The 25,804-nt window shown below is 47.0% G+C and overlaps 2 protein-coding genes across 9 annotated transcripts in view; one reads left to right on the top strand and one right to left on the bottom strand.

Annotated features, from left to right (window-relative positions):
- NDUFB3 (NADH:ubiquinone oxidoreductase subunit B3) overlaps positions 1–3,812 on the bottom strand; it is a 34,177-nt gene extending 30,365 nt beyond the window's left edge. Inside the window, exon 1 of the mRNA XM_029606237.1 lies at positions 3,764–3,812. Within this exon, the coding sequence (XP_029462097.1) occupies positions 3,764–3,797 (34 nt within the window). The 5' untranslated portion in view covers positions 3,798–3,812. The remainder of the gene's footprint in view (positions 1–3,763) is intronic.
- Positions 1–25,804, top strand: part of CFLAR (CASP8 and FADD like apoptosis regulator) — a 143,025-nt gene that overhangs the window by 5,569 nt on the left and 111,652 nt on the right. Inside the window, exon 1 of one of the 8 annotated variants that reach the window (XM_029606233.1) lies at positions 4,028–4,056. The exons of 6 other annotated variants lie outside the window; for them this stretch is intronic. The gene's annotated coding sequence lies outside the window, so the exon portion shown is untranslated. Of the gene's footprint in view, positions 1–4,027; positions 4,057–15,852; positions 15,968–25,804 lie in introns of those variants that run through there. One more of the 8 variants, XM_029606234.1, reaches the window with a different exon arrangement.

Consider the following 25,804-nt stretch of genomic DNA (forward strand, 5'->3'; position numbering starts at 1 on the left):
GGGGGGAACTTTTTTTTTTTTTTTTATATCCTTTGTTTTAATTGTTGTGTATTTGATGTTTGGGAAATGCTTAAAGTTTTTATCCTTACTATTTATTAGATGCTGTATTTATCATCTGTTTTGAAATACTTTCTTTTAGTATGGTTTACTTTGATTTATATTTCTTGATTTTGTTTTATGAGGAATGGTGATGTTTCTATTTTGCATTATTCCACCGCATATGAGTCTAAGAACTGCGAAGGGAGAGGGGACTGGGAGGGGAGAGGTATCTAGGGGGCATGATTGCTGGGGACTGGGAACGTAGGAGAGGGAGACTGCTATTGCTTCTGTTTTTCTGAGATAGAAAGTGGGAAGAATTTGGTTTTCTCTCATTTTTAGGAAATGTGCCTCTGAATATTAATATTTTTTTTTTTTAGTACAGGGAAAATGTTTTATTTCTCTGGTGTTATACTGCAGGCAGAATCTAGCTTTTTGGGGTTTCCAGGTCAGTGTTTGTCTCCATTTACTCTTTCTAATTTGGGGTCACTTATTTTGTATTTGGTGAGGGGATATTGTTTTTTTTATCAGTATGATTAACTATTATGATGGAATTATATTTTCCCGTCGATAGGGCTGAATTAGCCAAGTTCTTCAGCTGTTGGGTCACATGGCGGCAGCTATCCATGTAGTTTCCCACAGGAGACTGCACATGTGTTGTTTACAATGGGGCCTCAAAACTCAATGGTCTCAGTTCCTGCAGCCCCTCAACTCCAGAGTTCAACTCACCAAACCAATGAAAGCAGACATTCAATGGTGGCTCTCTCGCACAAACCTATTCTCAGGAGCTCCCTTCCGGATGTCCCCTCATCAACTAACACTCATGACGGATGCCTCCAGAAAAGGTTTGGGAGCCCATCTCGACGATCTCAAAACTCAGGGATTTTGGTCTCCACAAGAATCTACGTACCAAATCAATTTCCTGGAATTACATGCAATCTGGAAGGCTCTTCAAACCTTCTCTTCTCAGGTCCAAGGTAAACGTCTCATGGTGTACACCGACAACCAAGTCGCCATGTTTTACATGAACAAAGAAGGAGGGTCCAGTTCATGGACACTGTCGAGAAGCACTTCGAATACTCCATTGGATGACAGCAGCCAGGATATCCCTCCAAGCTACTTACCTACCAGGTCTAGACACCATAATGGCAGATCGCCTAAGCAGGGTTTTTCACCCACACGAATGGACTTTAAATCGAGAAGTCTCCCACAATATATTCCAACAGTGGGGCTTCCTGACAATCGACCTCTTCGCCAAGCACAGATATTTTGCTCTATCTACCCCAGCAATCTTCGGAACGCCCCAGATGCCGCCTTCATTCCATGAACGGGAGGCTTACTATATGCCTACCCTCCCATTCTGCTAATATCAAGGACAATTCAGAAATGTATTCAAGACATAGCGGACATGATCCTCATAGCTCCAGCATGGCCGAGACAACCATGGTATGCTTATCTCATGAGACTTTCCATACGCCTACCGATTCCTCTAGAAAACCATTCACAACTGTTAACACAGGAAGGAAGCTCCCTCCTCCATCCAATGCTTCAATCCCTCCATCTGACGGCGTGGAGATTGAAAGGCAAATATTAAACCAACTCAGCCTACCTTCACAAAGAGAAGATATCCTTATCGCATCAAGGAAGCCTTCAACGAGACGTAACTATACTGGCAAATGGCATCGCTATGAGACATGGTGTAAGCCATGGAACCTAAATCCATTCATCTCTGCCGCCACCCAACTGCTGGAGTATCTTCACACACTTTACCAGCGGGTTTGGCTACCACGTCAGTTCGGGTACATATCATTGCTGTTCTCTCATAATGGCCTTCCCATTTCTCACCATCCTTTAATCTCCAGATTCATGAGGCATGCTCCACCTCCGACCGCTTGGGGACTATGGGGATGTTCCCCATGGTACAGGTGGCAGCCCATGGGGATGTTCAGGTCCCATGGTACAGGTGGCATACAAAGCCACCTGTACCATGGGACCTGAACATCATCTTAGAGCAGCATGCCTCCTCTTAGAGCAGCATGCCTCCCTTTGAACCCTTAGACACAAGCCACATTACACATTACATATCTGACATGGAAAACAGTATTCCTGGAGGCCATCACATCAGCTAGGAGAGTAAGTGAATTACAAGCCTTAGTTCACTACTCTCCTTACTTAGAATTTTACCATGATAAGGTTACCCTTCGTCTTCATCCCACCTTCCTTCCCAAGGTGGTCTCCGCCTTTCATCTCAATCAAACCATCACTCTGCCTATCTTCATGCCAAAGCCTCATCACAGTGAACAAGTAAAACTTCTCCACTCGCTGGACTGTAAACAGGCTCTGGCTTACTATAAACAAAGAATTCAATCTCCTGCCAGACCTTCTCAGCTCTCTTTCCTTTTAATCCAAATGATCCTGGTCAACCTGTCTCTAAGAGAACCATCGCCAGTTGGTTATCCCAAAGCATTCAGTTCTGTAATAATAAACAGACAATCAAACTTCACAAGAAGCCTCAAGCGCACTAAATACGCGCCACCGCAGCATCAGTTGCCCACTTGAACTGGGTTCCATTACTAGACATCTGCAAAGCGGCAACTTGGTCCTCCATCCATACCTTCACGTCACACTATTGTCTACAACAGCAAGTGACCTCTGATGCAGCGCTGGGCACAGCAGTCTTGTCAACCCTTCAAAACCGATGAGACTGTCTATTATTTTTAAGGGTTGGTGTCCTGACCTTCAAAAACATACTAAATGGACACAACCTGGGAGCTTGGGACTCCCAGCAAGCATGGGAAAAAGCAAGTTTACTTACCGTAAACAGTTTTTTCGTAGATAGCAGGATGAATTAGCCATGTGACCCTCCCTCCTCCCTAGACAGTCCCAAGCAGGACACTTAATTATTACCTCTCGCTTGGCTACAAAGAGACTGAGGAGAAGAGGGGAATTGTGGGGGAAGACGACCGCACAGAGTCAAAACTCTGCCTACTCCTGGTCGCATGCACGCTCCCAGACAGCATGGCTAATTCATCCCACCATATTTACAGTAAGCAAACTTGCTTTTCTTGAATTTGTTGAATAGGAAACATTTTCCCTAGTCTCAGCCAGAGACTTTTGTAGTTCTTTTAATTCAGAGGCCTCAAGGAGCGTTTTACAACAGGCTCCTTAACCTAGGGCCTGTTCAAGCAAGATCAGGCCATAGTTTAAGGAAACTCAGTGATATATATATGTGTTGTGACAAGGCTATATATGAGATATTGTATGTCACAGGAGATTTTGACAGTGTCTTCATAGTGCCAAACTGTTTCCTCTATATAATAATGAACCTAACTATGCCACAGAGGATATTCAAACACTTTGCGGTTTTCTTTTAGACTGCAGAATGGTAAAAATATAATGGCCTGTACAGATTTTTTTGCAAATACATAACATATTCTGAAGAAAATGTATTTGCACACAGTTTGGAAGTTCAATAAATAGATAACACCCATCCAGACCAAAGATTTTTTTTTTTTTAAATTGCTACATTTACACTGAGTTGTTATAAAATGTTTGACCTGATAAATAAGTATTTTTGATTCCCCTTTAAACAAATGCATATTTCCCGAAATAGGGGGTGGAGAGAGAAGAATAGTCCTGTGTGGAAGTGGAAGGACACCATAGCCAAAACATTTTACTCTGCGCATCCAGTGTTCAGAATTTTCATAGTTGAAAGTTGGCAACCTACTGTTGTGCACCCTTTGCTGTAGTTTGCAGTTCATTAACTGCAACTTCACGGTGATAAAATCTTCGGATTGCTGACCTCTGCAATCCTCAGAAATATTGATTAAGGTATGGATATAGCTAGATAAGAAAATGTGATCGTACTTATGTTCAGGCCTTAATTTGTAGTCTAAAGGAAGGGAGATGGGCGGGGCCATGACCAGGTGTGACCTGTATTAAAGGGTGGGTGTGAGCACTTTTAACACACATTTGTGGTAGACAAAGGACAGCTTGGAGGTTGGGGATGCAAGATTAGAGGTAAGGAGGAGAAGGCAGAGAGAATGGGGTTCTCTCTTTTAAACCCCTCCTCTCTTTCCTGGTGATCCTGATCCTTCGTCCCCAGATCCCTCTCATAAATTCAGCAGTGGTCCTAACCCTTTATTCCTTGAGCTGCTCCTCTCCCTGGAAAATCACCCTGTCCAGTAGCTATATTCCTTGGCCAGTAAAGAAGAGGCCTGCTCTTTAAGTCAGAATCAGCTGGGCAGAGAGCAGACTAGTGTGCACTGTCCTCAGTCTTCTTTTGGGGCCTGCTGTTTGCCGCCTTGGGTGTGGAAGGAAGAAAAAAATTTAACATGCTCTCTTCACTTACACTCTCTTTCCCCCACCACACCCAGTCCTCTCTCTTCCCCTCTTTCTTCACCCCTTCTGATTACTTTTCTCACAGTCTGTTCCCCATGCTTTCATTTCACTCACATCTCATAATTGTTCCAATCCCCTGCAGCATCTTTAATCACCTGACTTACTCTTCCCCCTCCCCCACACAGCCCAGAACCTCTCCAATCTCTTCATTCTCTTGTTCTCCCACATCCCATCACTCTCTCCTTCTCTTCCCTCTGATCCCTTCACTTACTTCCCCTTTCCCCACTCTCTTGGCCCTTTTGCCCTCACCAGTGCGGTCACCAGCAGTAGAGCCTGGGATAATGGTGTGATTGCCAACATGCTCGGGAATGGCAAAAGCAGAGGGGTAGACAGGCATTCACCCCTTGTTGTTGTTTTTTTTTATTTTGTTTTGGTTTTTTTTACCTTGGCCTCCTAAATTATGCTAAGGAATTGCCCAAAAATGAAAGCATCCTGTCTGCCCTTGTCTCAGGTTAAGCAACACTGTTTTTCCCTGAGAAGCCATAAATGATCCATGCTCTGGTCTTTTTCCACAGAGTGCCACAGGGGTTTAAGAACAGAGTAACACTTAAGATTTGATATAGAGACTTATGTTTTATGTGTCATTGTTTTGGGAGTCTCCACTTCTATGCTTGTTCTTTTGTACATCGCTTAGATTTACATTAAGCGATTCACAAGTCTTAATAAAGATTATTGGGTTCTAGAAAAACGGTAGCAGAATGCCATTCTGCATAGTTCTGCCAGAAATTAAGCCCTCTGTTATGTGGTTGAATTAGCACAAGTTTGAAAACTGAGCAGCAATGCATTCGTCAAGGCCAGGGTTAAAGCCTTGATAATTGGCACTACTGCTCACAAGTTTCAAACTTGTGCTGCTTCAAACCCTTTTTGTGTCTGTTTGCTCTGCAATGTCTGCTTCAGTATCACCCCCTTCCCCTTCTGTTTCCTGCAATACAGGAGGAGAAGTGTGTGTGTGTGTGTGTGGGCCTGGATTAGAGAGTAGAGTAGCTTTTTTCTTCTCTTTGTACTGGCTCACCTCCTGTCTCCTTCCCTGCAGACTGCTTGAAGGGGAGGGGCTGGAGAAGAACACCCCTGCTGTGCTGCCTCTTAAACATTAAAAACAGTGTCACAACTGCATTCCTGGCATTCCCGCTCAAATTAAGCCATTGTTTTTTAGCATTCCAGAGGGTCATACTGAGAGCTCGTACCTCAGACTCATGGCCTTCAGAGTGTGGAGTCCCTCTTTGACAGCACTGGGAAAACATTTATTTTGAAATGTTTAGAGCCAACTAAAATATTCAAGCTCTAGCTTCTCCATGAAGCCCAGCAGCATAGGGCTTCTCTAGAGTGATGTGGGCTTGGGACAAATTAGCCTGTGTAAATAACTTTTTACCCCCTCAAAGCACAATCACGTCCTCTCTCTTCTCCTTCCCCTGCCCCTCACCTTCATGTCACAATCTTCTCTTCCAGCCTGCAGAAGGAAGTCAACAGTTCTTCGTATGGCTGCCACCTCCTTTTCTGCAGACTCCATCTGAAGTTTGAACCACCGAAGACCAGGGGGTCCTGTAAGGCAATGGCAGTGCAGTCTCCCTGGGAGAGAGGGTGAGCAGGAACCTGGGCAAGCAGCTTGCTGCCGCACTTTTGGTGCCATGCCCAGTAACAATTGCCCATGCACATCTGTGGCCAGCGCACTGTAATGACTCATCAATGTCAGGACCACGTCGGGGACAAGGTTTGCCATTGAGCACCATAGTCACCCAGGTCACCCTCGATGTCATTGAGGTGCGTAAGCACCCTCAATACTGTAAGAGTCGTCTGTGCCATAGGCATCAGTGGACATGGAGTCGCGATGCACTGGAGACATCTATGCTTTGGGCCTCGATGTGGAAGAATAGCAGCATCAACCTCTAGCATCAGGAACCAGGTCTGCCATTGAGCGCCATGGTTCCCCCTCTGTGCCCTCAGGGCCGACCTCTACGTCGATGTCATTGATACTTGCAGTGCCAACAGTACCACAGACTCCCTAGATTCCATCGAGGTGCATGCGTGGCCACCCTTGATGCTGTCGCAGTGCATGGCCTTTATGCCATGGCAGCCCTCGATGCCACTGCAATGCAGAGCTGCCCCAATACCATCAGTACATTCAAAGCCATTGAAGTGCAGGGCAGTCAGAGGCCATCGGGCGTGTTGGCATCGATGCCTTTCGTTGCTGCTCTCGACTATATCGAGCACCACAAACGAGTCACTGGGATCGCCGTTGAGCGCCCTGGTCGACCTCAAGGCATCGTTCATTGGGGCTATTTAGAGCTCTCAAGTGCACTGAAGTCCTTGGGCAACTGGGATTTCAGCCTTGGATGGATTGAGTGCTGGCGTCTCCATCTATTTATGGCATCCAGGCACAGCAGTTCGGTGCCCTCGAGGCTCGTTGTCTGTGTCCCAATGGGGCACTGTGTTGCACCGTGCTGTCCCATCATGGGCTACGGCTATTGAGCACCATAGATGACAATGATCTTGGGACCCTGAGTTGTTGGGATCGGGGGGGGGGCATCAGAGACCCCACCTGGGTTCATGCTCTAGCAAGGCTATTGTCAGCCATAGCCTTGCTAGTGCCAGTCCATCGATGCCTTTGGGCACCAGGGGTTTTATCAGGGATGCATTATATACCATCAAACTGATCCTGTTTCCATCGAGCGCTGTCGAAACCCTGGGTGCCGTGTCGTTTTGGGCCATTGATGTGACTGTTCGTTGGTGAGCGTGTTGGCGCTTTGGGCACAGTCACCACTGTGGTCACCAGTAGATGAGGATGTCGCGGGACATGGCCACGGCCATCATCGATCACCATGGACTTCGCTGCTGTCGTTCTATGAGGTAAATGAAGGTGAGCTATTCCTGATGCAGTTTAAAGGGCTGTATCCAGCTTCTTGCAACATTATCAGGTACTTGAGGGGGCGACACCATAGAATGCTACCCACAACATACCATACCCAGTGCACCAGTGGTTGTCACGTTGTTCCTGTTCACTCCACTGTGAGTTACGGTGACAGTGGAGTGCAGCATGCATGGTCAGGTACAGCATGACATCTACTCCAAGCGTCTCGAGCAATGGCAGGCAGCATTCTCCCTGTCTGTGCTTTCTCAGCTGAGCTGGGATTCTGCCATCATGTCTTGCTCTCATCTTCCTCATTAGTCCTGCACTGCAAAGTACTGGGGAGCACTGGCAGAGGAAAGCATCATTACACATTCTGTGAGTTGCCTTTTGGCAGTGCGTAGCCACATACTCTAGCAAGTGGAAACCACTGATTGTGTACTGATCAGGTGTTTTCTACAACAGAGAGCTTTTTTTTTTTTTCCAGTTGCCCCGGGGGGCAGGGGTGAGTTTCCCTCGTGGCAAGCACAACAGGTTGTGCACCATAGCCACAGAACTGTTCTAGGACTGTGTTCCTGATCGAACCCTAAGGGGAGTAAACACTGGGAGGGTAGTGTTGGAAGTCCTCTCCTCCCTAAGAAGAGGGATGTGTCTTTCGACTTCCCCCCCCCCCCCCCCCTCTCTCCGTCCCTGGCATGTTTATCTCTGAACCAGAGCCTTGGTTCTTTGAGTCTGTACATCTCCTGGGAGCCCAGGGCTGGGGACCTGCAGCAGTAGTCATTGGCCTGTTTTTTGCTGGGGCTCCTTTTGTTGCTTACTGTGGTGACCTACCCCTTCTGAGGGTAGCTGTCAGTGGTGGATTGGTCGCTTCTGAACATCAGCGATCAGTGATTGTCATTCAACTCTCACTTGGAGGTTTTTTGTGACCAGGAGGCCCCGATTCCCATTACTCCGCTCCCTTCAGAAAGGGGAGATTTGACTGGTTCTCCCAGGACAAGCAGGATGTAGTCCTCATGTATGGGTGACGTCACTGGACGGAGCCCTATCACAGAAAACCTTTTTGTCAAAGTTTCTAGAACTTTTGACTGGCACACTGAGCATGCCCAGCATGCCATGATCCCTGCAGCCAAAGGGGTCTCCCTTCACTCTTTTTTTTTTTTTTTTTCCGCGCTGCAGTTGCCTCGCAGTTAGCTCTGTGAGAATTCTCACATAAATTTCCTCACTGAAAAATTATAAAAAATTTACCTCAGAAAAATATTCCCTCATAGGGGTCTCCCATCGGGATATTTTTCCCATCGTTCGATGAGTAAAAATCACTTTCCTGGTCGATTCCCGCTCTCACCTTTTTTTGGTGTCCGCAGGCCATTGACCGTTTTTGGGGCCTCAACCTCTGCCATTATGGCTACAGTTTTCAGAAAATGTCCGGACTGCCCTCGAACCATGTTTATTACCGACCCACATGATGTCTCTGTGCTGTGCCTTGGCTCATCACACATGTCTCTCTGCCCAAGTTGTGCCCATATGACTCCAAAGAGTAGGCGGGCTCCCCTCAACAAGATGGAGACACTGTTTAAAATAAAGTTGACTCCATCGATGTCCACCCAGTCATCACCGAAGAAAGTAATCGTCAAACCTCCCCGGGACAACCAGGGCAGCGGTGACCATCCGTCACTGACTCCATCTAAGACATCCACATCATCTCCCTCTGTGCTGGGGAAAGACAGGACCAAGCACCGAGGGAAGCATAGACACCGGCACCGACGCGAGTCTACTCCCGGTGCCGGCACCGCTACTGCATCAGCCTCGATGGCTATTGAGCTGCTTGCGAAGAGGACACGGGCAGAGGAGCTGTTAACACCCTCTCCACCCAAAAAAAACAAGGCATTCCCCACTGATATCTGTGCCGGGTACTGAGCCCCCACAGGTTCCTGTGGAGGTGCCAGTTCCGCCTAGCCTGCCACCCCCTGTAGCTGCGATGCCTACACCAGTTTTCAGGGAGAAACTGGTCGGTTTTATCCGCCAGGCAGTGCGCGATGCTTTCCCAAAATTCACAGCCATCAATGCCAGCCCCATACCAGCACGGGCACCGGAGCCATCGATATTTGCACCATTGCTAACCAGGCTGGATACACTCATCGGTGCCCTTCCAACACAACCCGGGCCATCAATGCCAAAGCAACCTGCAAAGCCTCTGAAATCCCCGATTCCCATTCTGGGGTCCTCAGACGACAAAGGCACAGATTCCAATCCTCTGTCACTGATGCCTGGTCCATCAGGGCTCTCGGGACCGAGAGGCCCTCTTTTTCTATCTATGCCTCTGCTGCCACCGAAGCCTGCATTGGTGCCACCATGTATTCCATAGAGGCCATCAAAGGATCCATCGGTGCCAGCCCGGCCTACTATACCAATTTTCTTCTCTCCTTCAGGAGCTCGACAAGAGACCTTTTCTGACACATGGGAAGATGTTGACACCAACACATCCACGGAAGGCATCTTATCAGAACCATCTCCTCCAGATGAAAAAAGAAAATCTTCCCCAGCGGAACTCTCCTTTGTTAATTTTATTAAGGTGATGTCTGAGACCATTCCCTCTGAACTTGTTACAGAGGAGGACACACATCACAAAACATTAGAGGTTCTCCAGTTTGTGAATGCCCCAAAGCAAGTCATGGCTATATCAGTCCATGAAGTTCTAGTAGATCTGCAACATCGTCTCTGGGAGCATCCTTGTGCTGTTCCAGCTGTGAATAAGAGAACAGATGCAACTTATCTTGTCCAACACATTCCTGGTTTTCAAAAACCACAACTGCCCCATCAATCGGTGGTAGATGACTCAGCACAAAAGAAGGCCAGAAGACTACGGCCACACTCCTCAACACCTCCTGACAAGGAACAAAAATTCCTCGATCTTAGGTTCCAAGGCTCTATGCTGGTGTCAGGCATAGCTGTATACCAACTTTATATGACACCGTATCAAAGGAATCTCTGGAAGCAGGTTCAGGAAATAACCGACTCTCTTCCACAACAGCAACCGGATAGCCTTGATGCCATCCTATAAAAAGGCTTTGAAGCTGGCAAACATGAGGTTCATGCTGCGTACGATTCCTTTGAAACAGCCTTTCGCATGTCAGCAACAGGAATCAGTGCCAGGAGGTGGGCCTGGCTAAAATCCTCTGATCTCAGGCCGGAAGTTCAAGACAAACTTGCCAATCTACCATGTACCGGTGAAAATCTCTTTGGCGAACAGATTCAAGCTGCATTGACTCAGTTAAAAGCCCATAATGAGACCCTGCGGCAACTATCAATAATAACTACGGAGGCCCCTTCTTCTGCAAGATGATCCACTAGAAGGGACCCTAGAAAACCATTTTATCGCCCATGCAGATACTACCCACCTGCATCTCACGTGAGGACAACTAGGCCATCTCAGAGAGCCCATCCTTGACAGCCTAAAACATCCAAGCCTCAGCCACCACCACAAACAGGCCCAGCCTCTGGGTTTTGAAACATATCCAAAGCACAGCAGTCGCTCCACCAATCCAAAATCAGATACACCAGTAGGAGGTCGAATTCACCATTTCATAACCAACTAGCTCAACATCACCACAGACCAATGGGCTATATCTACCATAACCCAGGGATACCATCTAAACTTCCTAATGGTACCCCTGGACTTACCACCCAATCCTCTGTGGATACAAAAAGATCACACAGGTCTTCTAGAGTCAGAACTGTCCACCCTTCAGGGCACCAGGGCCGTGGAACCTGTTCCCTGAGCACAGCAGGGTAGAGGGTTCTATTCCTGCTATTTCCTAATTCCAAAGAAATTAGGCGGCTTCCGCCCCATCCTAGACCTCCACAATCTCAACAAATTTCTACGAAAAGAAAATTCAGGATGGTGTCCTTGGACACCATGCTTCCCCTTCTGCAAAAAAGGAGATTGGCTCTGTTCTCTGGACCTTCAAGATGCTTACGCTCACATTCCAATATTCCCACAACACCGCAAGTACCTGCGTTTCCTAGTGGGACATCAACATTTTTCAGTACTGGGTTCTGCCTTTCGGACTCACCTCGGCAATCCTGGTATTTACAAAGTACCTAGCAGTGGCTGCGGCCCCATCTACACAAACACATACACGTATTTCCTTACCTGGACGACTGGCTCATCAAGAGCCAATCCAAGCAAGGAGCTCTCGACGTTCTCAAGCTCACTATCAATCTGCTACACTCGTTGGGATTTCTTGTCAACTACCAAAAATACCTCCTGACTCCATCTCACCTCCTGACTCTCATCGGAGCAGAGTTGGACACCATACTGGCAAAGGCTTTCCTGCCCAACAACCGCGCAGACATGCTTTCCACTCTAGCTGTATCTCTGTGCACAAGGAAAACAATCTCGCCCATCAATTCTTAAAGTTGCTGGGACACATGGCTTCCATGGTCCACGTCACTCCTATGGCCAGACTGGCCATGAGAATAACTCAATGGACTTTGAAATCTCAGTGGCTCCAAGCCATTCAACCACTTTCATCCCAGATTCAAGTCACCCACCAGTTACGTCTCTCACTTCTCTGGTGGACAAACAAAACCAACTTGCTAACAGGTCTATTCTTTCAACAACCAGTTCCGCAAGTAACTTTGACGACAGACGCATCCACCTTGGGTTGGGGAGCTCATGTGAACGACCTCAAAACGCAAGGTACTTGGACACAGCTGGAAGCAACTTTTCAGATCAACTTCCTAGAGCTTCAAGCTATTCGTTATGTGCTATATGCGTTCAAGGACTGCCTTTCACACAAAACTGTTCTCATACAAACAGACAACACAGTTGCAATGTGGTATTTGAACAAGCAGGGCGGCACAGGCTCTTATCTCCTATGCCAAGAAGCCATGCAGATCTGGGCCTGGGTCCTTGCACATTTCATGTATCTCGTGGCTACTTACCTGGCAGGCATGCAGAACATAGTAGCAGATCACTTCTGCAGACAGTTCCATCCCCACTAGTGGTCTCTGGATCCAGTGGTAAAGACCAGAATCTTCCAACGCTGGGGTCAACCAACAATAGACCTCTTTGCATCCGAACTGAATCGCAAAGCGGACTGATTCTGCTCCCTGCATAGACAACAGAACATGTTGGCCATGGACGCCTTCGCTCACCCCTAGAACAAAAGCATCCTATACGCATATCCCCCGATACCGTTATAGCCAAAACTCTAGTGAAGCTACGTCAGGACAAAGGGTCAATGATACTCATAGCCCTCTACTGGCCTCGACAAGTGTAGCTTCCCATACTTCTCGGCCTCTCAGTCAGAGAACCCATTCGCCTTGGCACAGTGCCCACACTCATAACTCAGAACCAGGGCATGTTATGCCATCCAAACCTTCAGTCCCTATCCCTCACTGCCTGGATGTTGAAAGCTTGATCCTACAACTGTACAACCTTTCAACTGATGTCTCGCAAGTGCTTGTAGCTTCACGTAAGCCCTCCACACAAAAATCCTATCTTTCTAAGTGGAAAAGGTTTACCATGTGGTGCACCCAAAAAGGTTTAGATCCTGTCTCCTGCCCCACTCCATCTCTCTTAAATTATCTCTGGCACCTTTCAGACTCTGGTCTCCAGACTTCCTTGGTGAGGGTACACCTCTGTGCCATCTCAGCACACCACAAGGGAGTAGGGAATGCCCCTGTAACAAGGCAGCCTCTTTGTGTCTCTTCATGAGGGGCCTATTACAGCTTAAGCCCCTTCTACAGCCACCAATCACTGAGTGGGAACTAAATGCAGTACTTACAAGGCTCATGCGCGCCCAGTTTGAGCCTTTGCATTCCTGAGATGTTAAGTTTCTTACATGGAAAGTTCTTTTCCTAGTAGCCATCACATCTGCTTGAAGGGTTAGTGAGTTACAAGCACTTGTCACGTAATCACCCTATACAAGGTTCCTACATGACAGAGTGATCTTCCGTACTCGCCCTAAATTCCTTCCCAAGGTGGTTACTGACTTTCATTTGAATCAGTCTATAGTCTTGCCCACATTTTTCCCAAGGCCTCACTCTCACCAGGGTGAGAGGGTTTTACACACCTTGGACTGTAAACATGCACTTGCATTTTATCTTGACCGCACTGCAGTCCATAGAAAATCCACCCAACTCTTTTTGTTTCTTTTGACAAAAACAAACTGGGAGTTGCAGTGGGCAAACAAACTCTCTGCCCCTGGCTAGCAGACTGTATTGAATTCTGCTATGACAAAGCAGGCCTTCCTCTCCAGGGACGAGTGAAAGCGCATTCAGTAAGAGCCATGGCAACCTCGGTAGCACACTATCATTCAGTACAGATTGCTGAGATCTGTAAAGCTGCAACATGGAGTTCTCGTCACACATTTGCAGCACATTACTGCCTGGACAAGGAAGGACATCAAGACTCTGCCTTTGGACAATCCGTCTTGAAGAACTTAAGAACATAAGAACATAAGAAAATGCCATACTGGGTCAGACCAAGGGTCCATCAAGCCCAGCATCCTGTTTCCAACAGTGGCCAATCCAGGCCATAAGAACCTGGCAAGTACCCAAAAACTAAGTCTATTCCATGTAACCATTGCTAATGGCAGTGGCTATTCTCTAAGTGAACTTAATAGCAGGTAATGGACTTCTCCTCCAAGAACTTATCCAATCCTTTTTTAAACACAGCTATACTAACTGCACGAACCACATTCTCTGGCAACAAATTCCAGAGTTTAATTGTGCGTTGAGTAAAAAAGAACTTTCTCCGATTAGTTTTAAATGTGCCCCATGCTAACTTCATGGAGTGTCCCCTAGTCCTTCTACTATCCGAAAGAGTAAATAACCGATTCACATCTACCCGTTCTAGACCTCTCATGATTTTAAACACCTCTATCATATCCCCCCTCAGTATAATCCCAACTCCTTCCACATCCAATCTGCTGTGATTTTCAGGCTGCCTCATTTTTCCCAACAGTACGCCACTTCTGCCTGTTGTACAAGTTGTACGCTGTTGGTCCAAACAAATATGAGTCAGCCTGTAGCTTGCTAATCACCCACATGTGAGGACTACCATCCTGCTTGTCCTGGGAGAAAGCAGAGTTGCTTACCTGTAAAAGGTGTTCTCCCAGGACAGCAGGATGTAGTCCTCATGAAACCCACCCACCACCCCGAGGAGTTGGGTACGAAATGTTTTAGTATTTTATTTTTTTGTTCGCACCTTTTGCTACAAACGAGACTGAAGGGAGACCCCTGTGGCTGCAGGGATCATGGCATGGGTGCGACCAAGTAAGCGCCTAGCTCAGAGCCCGAGTGGCAATAATAGTAGCTAGGCGCTTTACTTGGTTGTGAATGTATGCCATTGGGCGCCCAAAAATGTGCCTAGCTAAGCTGGCCACTCGGATGCTAAGATGGGTGCTTAGCTAGGTGGTTTTCAGGATGATGGGACAGACACCCCCTCCCCCCCCCCCCAAGTCGGTGCTGACATTTAACTCATGCCCTGACCATGGCGGTAAAAAAAAACCCCGCATTAAAAACCCCCACACTAGCATTTAGCACAGCTCCCTGCATTGCCTATGATTAGCTAATCACCTCCTTTGCATGCCGTTAGCATGCATTCGATCAAGAAAAACCGTGGGTGTGTAAGCGCGTTCGTACGTGCTTTTTTTTTTTTCCCGTGCACAAAACCCTTATTACATCGCCGTATAGGGCTTTGTGCGGGAAAACGTGTGTACAAATGCACACAAACCCGCGGCAGATTCAGCGCACTTTATTATATTGGCCCCTTTGTTTTCTAACCAAAACATTATATTTGTGAGTGTGTAGTTCCCCCACCAAGTGTGAGTATTATAACAAAACAAGTTCTCTGTATCTTCAAGCTAAGGAGCAGGCACTGAAAGTATATCATTTTGGGATCTCTCAATTTGGTGGTACAGATATAAAAATGATTCATACATGGTATCTGCTAAAATAAGTAAAATGCTTTAAAGTGTTACTATGACAGGATCTAACAGAGCTACCTCTTATTAATCTTTTTTTTCTGTATTATGGTTAATATTATTAGCCAGGGCTTACTAAGTGGAACTGTGGGGCGGAATCCGGGTCAAGGCCAGGACTGGGTGTGAACTTTGTCAGAGGGTGGAACCAGAGACGGATGTGAACTGTCTCCCTCGGTTGCACATACCTTCTCATACACATGCGAACACATTCTTCACATTCCATTTCTGTGGGGGAGCCACAACTGATTCACACTGCCAGCTCTGTTCTGCTTCATTAAGTCCCAGAAAAAAATGACAGAATGCCCATTATGGATAACAGACACAAAAGAGTGTTGAATTAACATAAGTTTGAAACTTGTCAGCAATACTGCCAATCATCATGGCCAGGGTTGAAGTCTTAACGACTGACACTGCTGCTCGCAGTTTTCAGAGTTGTGCTAATTCAACTCCTTTTTGTGTCTGTTCTGTGCTTTGCAATATCTGCTTCAATCCCTGCAGAGCAGGAGGGCAGGGCTGCCTGTTTTCTGCTCCAAGCTCATCCTCTCCCCTTTTCCCCTGTAGGCTGTCTGGAGGGAAGGAGCTGCAGCAGAACACCCCTGCTGCTCTACCTCTAAAGTCTGAAAAGACGTGCAGAACTTCATTCCAGATCCTTCCACCACAAATGAAGCCCTGTTAATAGCAGTGTACTAATAATTACGTAAGGATAAATCCAGTCTGAAAGGAAAGTACCCTCTGCTTACTATAATCGAAACTGAAAAAGTTGGTAGTTTCCCAGCTGGGTGGATTTTTTTTTAAATTACTTTATACTGCTTGTTTTCACAGAGAGAATGTACCCACGCAGATAGAACATGTGATTTTTATGGCTTGTGCTGTTGCAAAGGATGGTTCCAGAGCTTTATAGGGAACCTTTTGTAGGCTCTCACGGTAGTAGTATAGTTTTCTGCTGTCGAGTGAGGACATGCTTTTGGATCGCTCTTCAGCTGACTGTTTCATCAGAAAAAGCTTTTTCCTGTTTTTCAATACTTTCTTCCTCCTATTTTGTGCCTGGTTAGTTTTTTGGCAAATATACGATGCTGTATGTTCCTATTTGAAAGTCCCATACCACAAAGTATTTATTTATTTGTATAATTTGATTTAATGACTCATTCTTTCACAATATCCCAGACCAATGTAGAACATCTAACATTTAAAAAAAATTGAGCAAACGTTGATGAAGCATCTGACATGGGCTGTGTTTTGAAGTAGGTGTCGGCATCAGGGCATACAAAAGTCTGCTTGCTCTTCCATTTGTGAGGGAAAAAAATGGTATATGATTGGTGGAGTTCATCAGTATATTACTTTCGTCAATAGGGTATCTTTAACTCCTTTTGAAATGTAAGCTATTGAGACTATGGATGCATCTTGGTGACTACTGCAGCGCCCCCAGGAGGATGTGGGGTGGAATTTGTGTTGTATCAGACCACCTTTAAAATTTCCTTGGCATTCTGTGCCTTTCAAATGGAAGAGTAAGAGACTGTTGTATGCAGTTTAACTCCCTCTTCTAAATGAAGATCACGGGCATTATTTGAAGTAGGTGCAGTATTATCTGTCGATCATTTGTGTGGCTCTAGGATTAAGACTCATTTAGTTCCAGACAGAACAAAAGTAATGACAGGCAGTCTCCCTGACACTTTTTTTTTTCCTGCAACTTGATGTTAAGAATGATATATTGACTATCATCTTCATTCAAATGTTGTCCAGCTTGCCACGTTACTTTGCTTCCTCTACAGTTTGAGAGCTGTACTGTTCATCAGAAAGCATTGCTGGTACCAGTAATGGCATTTAGCCACTGGCATTTGACATTATTTTCCCTCCCCTGCAACACCTTCCAGTATCTTTTCCTGCTGTTGTGGCCCCTGCAGCCCTTTAGTCGCTGCTGCAACTGTTCCTACACTAATCTCCGGCTGCTATTTTTCGGGTTGCTACCACAGCTTATACCATTGTTCAGGTCCCTCCTCAACCATTTCTGCTTCTTCAGTACCTATCACCACCACCTCATGTTCCCACCTCTCCTCTAATATAGTGGTTTTCCTTCTTTCATGACTATTACCTTTTCAAAAGTTTGATGTGTTGTGTACCTAACAGGGTTGCAGAATTTCAAAATTCACAGCAAATAATATATGTACATTTGCATGTCAGTGTGATATTTGGGCCTGTTTTTCAATTGAGAAGCACACTCATGCATAAAAACCTGATGCTAATGCTGCTGAATTCAAACTACTGGTGGAATTCTGCGCAAAAAAATTAAAAATTCTGCAACCAAAAATTAAAAATTCTGCACATTTTTCAAAATAACACTATTTTTTGCAAATTATTCTGCATTTCAGTGCAATTAGTGTCCCTGGCAACTTGGCTCATCTGCCAGCAGTGTCGATTGCTGCAGGCAAATGAGCCAAGCCGGCAGGGACTGCTGCAGTTGTTGCTAACCTCTTCACCTGAGTCTGTCCCCCTTCCCCCTCTCCTCTGTTCCCCTCCCTTCTCTCTCTCGCCCTCTTCTCCTCCTCTTTTTTCCTCCTTCTTTCTCTTCCCCCTCCCCCCTTCTTTCTCTTTCCCCCTTCTCTCTTGTGCTGCCACGACTCCCCCCAAAAGAAAACTTACAAAATACCTGGTGGTCCAGGTGGGAGCCTGGGAGTGATCTGCCACTCCCGGGGCCTCGGCTGCCACTAAGCAAAATGGTGCCGGTGGCCTTTAGCCCCTACCATGTGACAGGGGCTACCTGGTCACATGGTAGGGGCTAAAAGCCACCGGCGCCATTTTGCTTAGTGGCAGCCAAGCCCCCGGGAGCGGGAGATTGCTCCCGGGCCCTCCACTGGACCACAGGGTGGGCGTCAGGAGGGTGGCATGGTGAAGCGAGGGCTGGCAGAATTTAGGGCACTTTTTGCCCTTTCAAAATTCTGCTGCCTGCCGCGGCACCCTAGTGGTTCCTCTGGCCCTGGGTGCCAATTATGCGATGCGATGCCCCCGTCATGCTTCCGGTTTTTTTATCCTTTTCTGGTGCGGGAGGAAATCGCAAGGCAACTGTGCGAGGTAAGGGAGAAAATCTGCACGAAGGAGGAATTCTGCGCCAATTCTGCATTCCGCAGTAGCGCAGAATTCCCCCAGGAGTAATTCAAACTGAACGTAGCAGAAAGTAGCAGCAGTGCTGCAGGTCTGCTGATGCTGAGATAGTTGGAGGACACTTCTTGCTGTGCTTTATTGTAGCTCCCAAATAAATAGGCACAAGTTTGCAGCTCTAGGGATGCCATTCCCTTCTTAATTCCTAACATTGTTTGCTTTTTTTGACCGCAACAGCACACTGAGCCGGCGATTTCAATGTAATAACTCCTTGTAGAAATGCTTAAAATCACAGAAAACAGCAAACATTTCAAATAACACCTTCCTCTTACCTTCTACCTGCATGCGGCTGGAAAAAAAATACAAAGAGAGGTCCCTGGGTGCCCCCCCCCTTCCAGTGCTCCTCTGCCCTTCCCCTCCCCTCCTCTGTGGCCTGCTCACAGCCATTGACTCTGAAGCTGCTGGCTGTTCCCCTCTCCCAGGGTTGTGCTGCTCATCAGGAGGCTGGCCTGCTTGGAGGTTTATGCTTTTAACCTCCTTTTAGGCTCTGGGACAATTTAAAAAAAAAATCTCTCAACTTTCAGCTAAGAGAGAAGGGTCTGTTCTGTGAGATGATCTCACCCATGTTCTATGACTAATTCATCCTGCTATTTACAGAGACAACAGTTTATAGTAAGCAAACTTGCTTATATATAACATATATTGGCTTCTGAAAAATTTTAGGGAATTTTTTCAGTTTTTTTTGGAAGGGTAGTTTGAATGAAAGGGGGTTCCCATATTCTTGTTTAGTAAGTGGAATATTGCCTTTTGGGGTTAACAGTCTTTTCCTAGCGTGTAGCAGATGGACTCAGGACCAATGGGTATAGTGTACTCCTGTTAGCAGTTGGAGATGGATCAGATTTCAATCTGACGTCAGCCCCTAGTACATATACCCCTGCAGGAAGTGCAGCTCTTCAGTATTTTCCATCTCCATAGCAGTTAGGGACTATATGCACGCTCTCACAGCGTTAGAACAAATTCAAAGAAGAAAACCAAAATTTAAAAGGAAAAACCTACCTGAAGACGAGCCCCGCTCTCCTGCGATGATACCCTCGGGTCCCTCCCCCAGTTGAGATTCCCGAGGTGATTTCCGTGGTCCCTCAGAGGTAAGCCTCGGTCTGGCGGCCGAATGGCGGCGAGGACCTAGACCCTGATCCTCGGGCGCAGCTGAGAGGCAGCGGGTACACCCTTGAGCGAGGCGGTGAAGGTATTTGCCCTCTCCCCCGCAGCCGGAGACCGCCCGAGATGAAACTGAGAAGCGCCAAAGACAAGGTAAGGTAGAAATCTTCAGCTTGAATCCTGTCTCTGAGGATCAAGGAGGTGCACAAGTCACTGGCCGAGACCAGTGCCACCGGGTTGATCCGCCCTAGCAGGGCCAGGCCTCTGCTATTTCCAAGGGTCTACCCACGTGGAGACCCTCTGAGGTGGTCGCCATATTACCCACGTGCTCGCCGTCGCCATCTTGGCCCCATTCGCCGCTCCCTTCGGCCCGAGCGCACAAATCTAGCTAGGCGCACAAAGTACGTGTGCGCATAGACTTACACGAACATAACCCTTGTGCACAAAAGCTGCACGCACAAGAATACGCGCGCCCTGCATGCCTACCGAGCTGCGCGCATAACTACAGCTTGGGCGCACAACTGCATGCACAACCCATACGCACGACCTAGGCGCATCGGAGCGCATAAGGGTTTACGCGCAGACAGCCATGGCACCACCAGAAACAGGGATAAAGGCTCAAGGCCTCTGCCCAGCATGCCACATTAGAGCCACACAAAGCGAGGAGGCCAACGCCCTATGCACTCAGTGTGAGGAGGTCCTGGGAGATCCAGTCCAGGGCCAATCCCACCCAGGGCCGAGTAATAGCTCCTCAAGGGGTACCCTGGACCTAGCAAATCACAGCGGGACACCCCAGGGAACCAGCACCCCTCAGCTTGGATCCAGCATCTATCTCATGAGTGGAGTTCTTCAAAGGGATTCACACCTTTGTTCAAATGCAAACTGAACCTCTGGCTGATCAGCCACATTCTCCACCAGAGGACCTTTATGCCCCAGGCCCTTCAAGACCTAGGCAAAGGCTTCCACTACCCAGAAGCCCCACCTATGGGGACACGGACATCGCTGAAGAGGAAGCCGAGCCCCTAGAAGAGGGGGAGCTCCCCCCGGGGACAGAGCCTCACCGAACCATGAGACGCTTCTTCACAAAGGACGAGCTCCCGGACCTAGTCACCCAATGTCTGACGGAGCTCGCTATCCCGGGCCCAGGTACTTCGGGGGAACCTAAGCCGAATCCCCTGCTGGAGGGCCTTTGCCAGACCTCTCGCCATTTCCCTCTGTTACAAGCGGCACAACAGCTGATTGACCTGGAATGGAATGCCCCGGAGTCCACGTTCAAAGGGGGACGAACTTTGGCAGCCATGTACCCCCTGGATCCGGCAACCAAAGATCTTCTTGCATGCCCAAGAGTTGATGCCATGGTCTGCGCGGTCTCGAAGCGCAGCACTATCCCAGTGGAGGGAGGAGCAGCACTCAAGGATGCACATGACCGGCGTCTGGAATCCATCCTTAAACAGTCATTTAACGTAGCCACTATGTCTCTACAAATTGCGGCCTGCTGCACCATGGTGACATGTGCCTGCTTATCTCAGACCAGGAACAACACTTCGGGAGAAGTCATGGAACCAGCAGTATCATTCCTTGCGGACGCTGCTTCCGACCTAGTGCGCATAGCAGCCAGAGGAGTATCATCTGCGGTGGCGGCCAGGAGGCAACTCTGGCTCCGAAGCTGGTCGACCGACACATCTTCCAAAACGAGCCTCACAAGGATGCCCTTCAAAGGATCCCTCCTGTTCGGCAGCGAACTAGAGAAACTGGCCAACAAATGGGGCGAGTCCCCATTGCCACGCCTGCCGGAGGATAGGATGAAGAGAAACCAGCGACCCTTCCCCAGGTCCTCCAGGGGCAGAAGTTCACAGCGCTTCAATCCATACAGAAGCAACTATCAAGTGCCCCGCCCTACGGGCAGGAACCAGTCCTTTCGGAACAAGCACAACAAGAGGGGAACCAGCTCAGGTACAGGCCCCAGCCGTACCCCACAATGAGATTCAGCCGACCCGTCCAAGGGAAGAAGCCATAGGGGGCAGACTAGCCCTATTCTTTTTTTTATTTATGCATTATTTCAGATATATTACATCATATATCAAGTATAAGAGAGCTTACAATATTTCTCTAAGGTAATAAAGTAAAAGAAAAATACTATTAAACATAGATCTCTTAAACACAGGAAATATTGGGACCAAGATTAACAAGAAATATTGGAGCTCGATACCTTTAAACATACAAAAAGAAATAAGCCATCACATGATGTATTATCCCCTCAACCCTTCCCATCCAGAAAACCTCTTAATTAATCTGTTTCATTGAATATGTATCTGTTTCCTTGAAATTTTAAACAACATTTACAGGGGTATTTCAAAACCATTGGGGCCCCACGATTCAATACTTCAGGCCTCATTACCAAGAACTTTCTTCTCCGCTCCTGTGTGGAGCCGACAATATCTGGATACATCCAAATATTTTGCCCGTAGTATTTTACATTTCTATTCCTAAAGAAGTATTTCAAAATTAAATTTCTATCCTGTTCAAATGGAAAAGTTGCTAATAATGTACCCCTATTCTTAATCTCAGTCTGTAAAGACATTTCCAATCGTTCTGAGGCATTCAAAGATTTATTTTCTTGTCTTTATTGGTTTTGTTCTGCTCCTGCTGGTGTTATATCCTTCTTGTAAACATAATAGGCCTTTGAAACAACCGGTAATATCTCTTTGGGAATCTTTAAGCATTCTTGCATATATTCTCTCAGCATTTCTACCGGAGATAATTGTTTCAGCATTGGAAAGTTCACCACTCGTAGGTTTGAATACCTTAATGTGTTCTCAATCATCTCAAAACGTTTTCAGCATTTAACTCTGCTTTAATTATAGTTCCTTGGACTTTTTCCATAGAATTTACTTTCTCTTCCAATTTTATGATTTTACCTTGGTTCTCACTCGTCATTTTTTCAGCATTCAAACCCCTTTTATGTAAATCTAAGAATGCCTGCGTTAAGGTTGAGACAGCAGACTCTATCGATGCCATAGCTTTCCACAGCGTGTCTAAAGTCACCATAGGAGGTTTCTGCAATGCAAATACTTTAAAAGAATGTTGCTTTACCAGTTCATGAAGGGCATTTTCATTGATGCCCCCTGGTAAGCCTTTGGGTTTAGGCATGGAGGCAACTGCTCCTTCCCAGTCTCCTCCACCCTCTCCGTGCGCCGATTCTCTGCCGCTTCCGTCTGTCTCGAGAGGGGGGGTAGCAACTCTTTCCTCCTCTCACTTGGAGCTCGCAATATCTCCTCTCCTCCTCTCTCTTGGACTCATGGCGGTGACGGCGTCTCGGGTGCACCCGGGCTAAGGGAGATCTCCTTGGCCATGGGGATCGCTCCGAGCTCCTGGAGTTCACCCCTAGCAGCCCTCGCTTCCGGCAACTGCGGGGTAAGATTGAAGAAGGACTCAATCTTAGGTTGTTGTTGTAATAGTTCTTCTTCTTTCAAATTAGTAGAATCTTTCAAACGCACTTTGTGTTTTGTATGAGGCATTGTCAGGAAATTTCAAAAAAGAATCAGGAAAATCAGAGAGCTCCTTCCAATGAGTCTCATGTGGCGGCCACCTTGGTCCCTTGAGACTAGCCCTATTCTACCGCAGATGGGTCGAGAGAACTTCGGACAAGTGGGTCCTAGCCATCATTCGGGAGGGGTACTACTTGGACTTTCTACGAACCCCTCCAGACAAGTTCATGGAGTCTCCCTGCCACGACCTCTCCAAGAGGGCGGCAGAGGAAGCTACACTGTCCAGACTACTGGCCCTCGAGGCCATAACCCCAGTGCCTCCACAAGAGATAAATACTGATCGTCATTCCATTTATTTTATTGTCCCCAAGAAAGAGGGAGCGTTCAGACCCATCCTGGACCTCAAGTTGGTCAACCAACACCTGAGGATTCCCCGCTTCAGCATGGAAACCCTACAATCCGTAATAAGGGCAATACAACCGGGAGAGCTTCTCACATCCCTGGATCTTTCGGAGGCCTACCTACACATCCCAATTTATCAGGAACACCAGCGCTACCTATGCTTCAAGGTCCTGGACAGTCACTACCAGTTCCGGGCACTACCCTTCAGGTTAGCCACAGCACCAAGGTAATAGTGGTGGTGGCGGCGGCAACACTGAGGAAGGAAGGAGTCCTCGTACATCCTTACCTAGACGATTGGCTTATCAGGGCGAAGTCACCAGAGGAAAGCCACCAAGCAACCAACAGAGTCAAAACTCTACTGGAGAGCCTAGGATGGGTGGTCAACACAAACAAAAGTTCCCTACAGCCCTCACAGTTGTTAGAATACCTAGGAGTCCGATTCGACACCAAAGAAGACAAGGTCAGCCTGACTCCCACAAGGAGATCAAAACTGTGGAACCGGTTGCAAACCTTGCTGAGCGATCCTCGTCCCACAGCATGGGATTACCTGCAAGTCCTCGGGCTGATGGCATCCACACTGGAAGTTGTGCCATGGGCACGAGCCCACATGAGGCCCCTACAACGCTCATTTCTATCACGGTGGAACCCACGGTCCCAGAACTACACCGTACATCTATCACTCCCGGACAGAGTCCAGACCCAGCTACAGTGGTGGCTGCAGGCCAGCCACATGAGTTGGGGATCAAGACTATCCTCCCCAACCTGGAACCTACTCACTTCCAAAATCTACTACTTCCAAAACTAAGATAAAGCACATTTTGGAAGTCTTTTGTTTTATTTCTGTAAGAATTGGGACATTTATTATGTTGGCTTAATTAAACATGAATATAAAGTTGGATATCTAGAACTTTTTTTTAAAAATATCTTTTACATAGAAACATAGAAACATAACATAGAAATGACGGCAGAAGAAGACCAAATGGCCCATCCAGTCTGCCCAGCAAGCTTCCCTCATTTTTTCTCTCATACTTATCTGTTTCTCTTAGCTCTTGGTTCTAATTCCCTTCCACCCCCACCATTAATGTAGAGAGCGGTGATGGAGCTGCATCCAAGTGAAATATCTAGCTTGATTAGTTAGAGGTAATAGGGGTAGTAACCGCCGCAATAAGCAAGCTACACCCATGCTTATTTGTTTTTACCCAGATTATGTTATACAGCCCTTATTGGTTGTTTATCTTCTCCCCTGCCGTTGAAGCAGGGAGCTATGCTGGATATGCGTGAGGTATCAGTTTTTTTCTTCTCCCCTGCCGTTGAAGCAGAGAGCTATGCTGGATATGCATCGAAAGTGAAGTATCAGGCACATTTGGTTTGGGGTAGTAACCGCCGTAACAAGCCAGCTACTCCCCGCTTTGTGAGTGTGAATCCTTTTTTCTTCTCCCCTGCCGTTGAAGTTATGCTGGATATGCGTGAAGTATCAGTTTTTCTTTTCCCCTGCCGTTGAAGCAGAGAGCTATGCTGGAAACTCGTGATGTATCAGTCTTTCTCCCATGCCGTTGAAGCAGAGAGCCATGCTGAATATGCGTCGAGAGTGAAGTATCAGGTACATTTGGTTTGGGGTAGTAACCGCCGTAACAAGCCAGCTACTCCCCGCTTTGTGAGTGCGAACCCTTTTTTCTTCTCCCCTGCCGTTTAAGCAGAGAGCTCTGCTGGATGTGTGAAGTAACAGTTTTTCTTCTCCCCTGCTGTTGAAGCAGAGAACTATGCTGGATATGCATTGAAAGTGAAGTATAAGAATGGAGTGATCAAGCTAGTTGAAAGGCATCAGGAATAGAGAAAGGTGGAGGTAGTAATTTGGTTATTTGGTTTGGGGTAGTAACCGCCGTAACAAGCCAGCTACTCCCGTCTTTGTGAGTGCAAATCCTTTTTTCCACATTTCCTCTTGCTGTTGAAGCTTAGAGTGATGTTGGAGTCACAGTAACCATGTGTATGTTTATTGAATAAGGGTATTGTCTCCAGGCAGTAGCCATCATTCTGGCGAGTCACCTACTCTTCATTGGCGGCCTCTTGACTTTATGGATCCACAGTGTTTATCCCACGCCCCTTTGAAGTCCTTCACAGTTCTGGTCTTAGAACAAAAATCTGATTAAATTCATTTGTTTAACCAGTATTCTATAATGATTCTCTGTGGTATGATCCAGTTATGTGGAAAAATTAACTCAGTGTTCCATTATTTTTCCATGTGATTTTAAACCAGATTCTTTGAAAGGAAACAAAGAATCCATAACTGATATAAAACTAACAAAACACTGATATCTGACCTCCTGGCCATGTTGCAAATCACATTACTAATAAGACACACATTTTCAGTATGGAACCCTCGTCTATCATTAGTC

This window comes from Rhinatrema bivittatum, chromosome 6, assembly GCF_901001135.1.
Source record: "Rhinatrema bivittatum chromosome 6, aRhiBiv1.1, whole genome shotgun sequence".
Lineage (NCBI taxonomy): Eukaryota > Metazoa > Chordata > Amphibia > Gymnophiona > Rhinatrematidae > Rhinatrema > Rhinatrema bivittatum.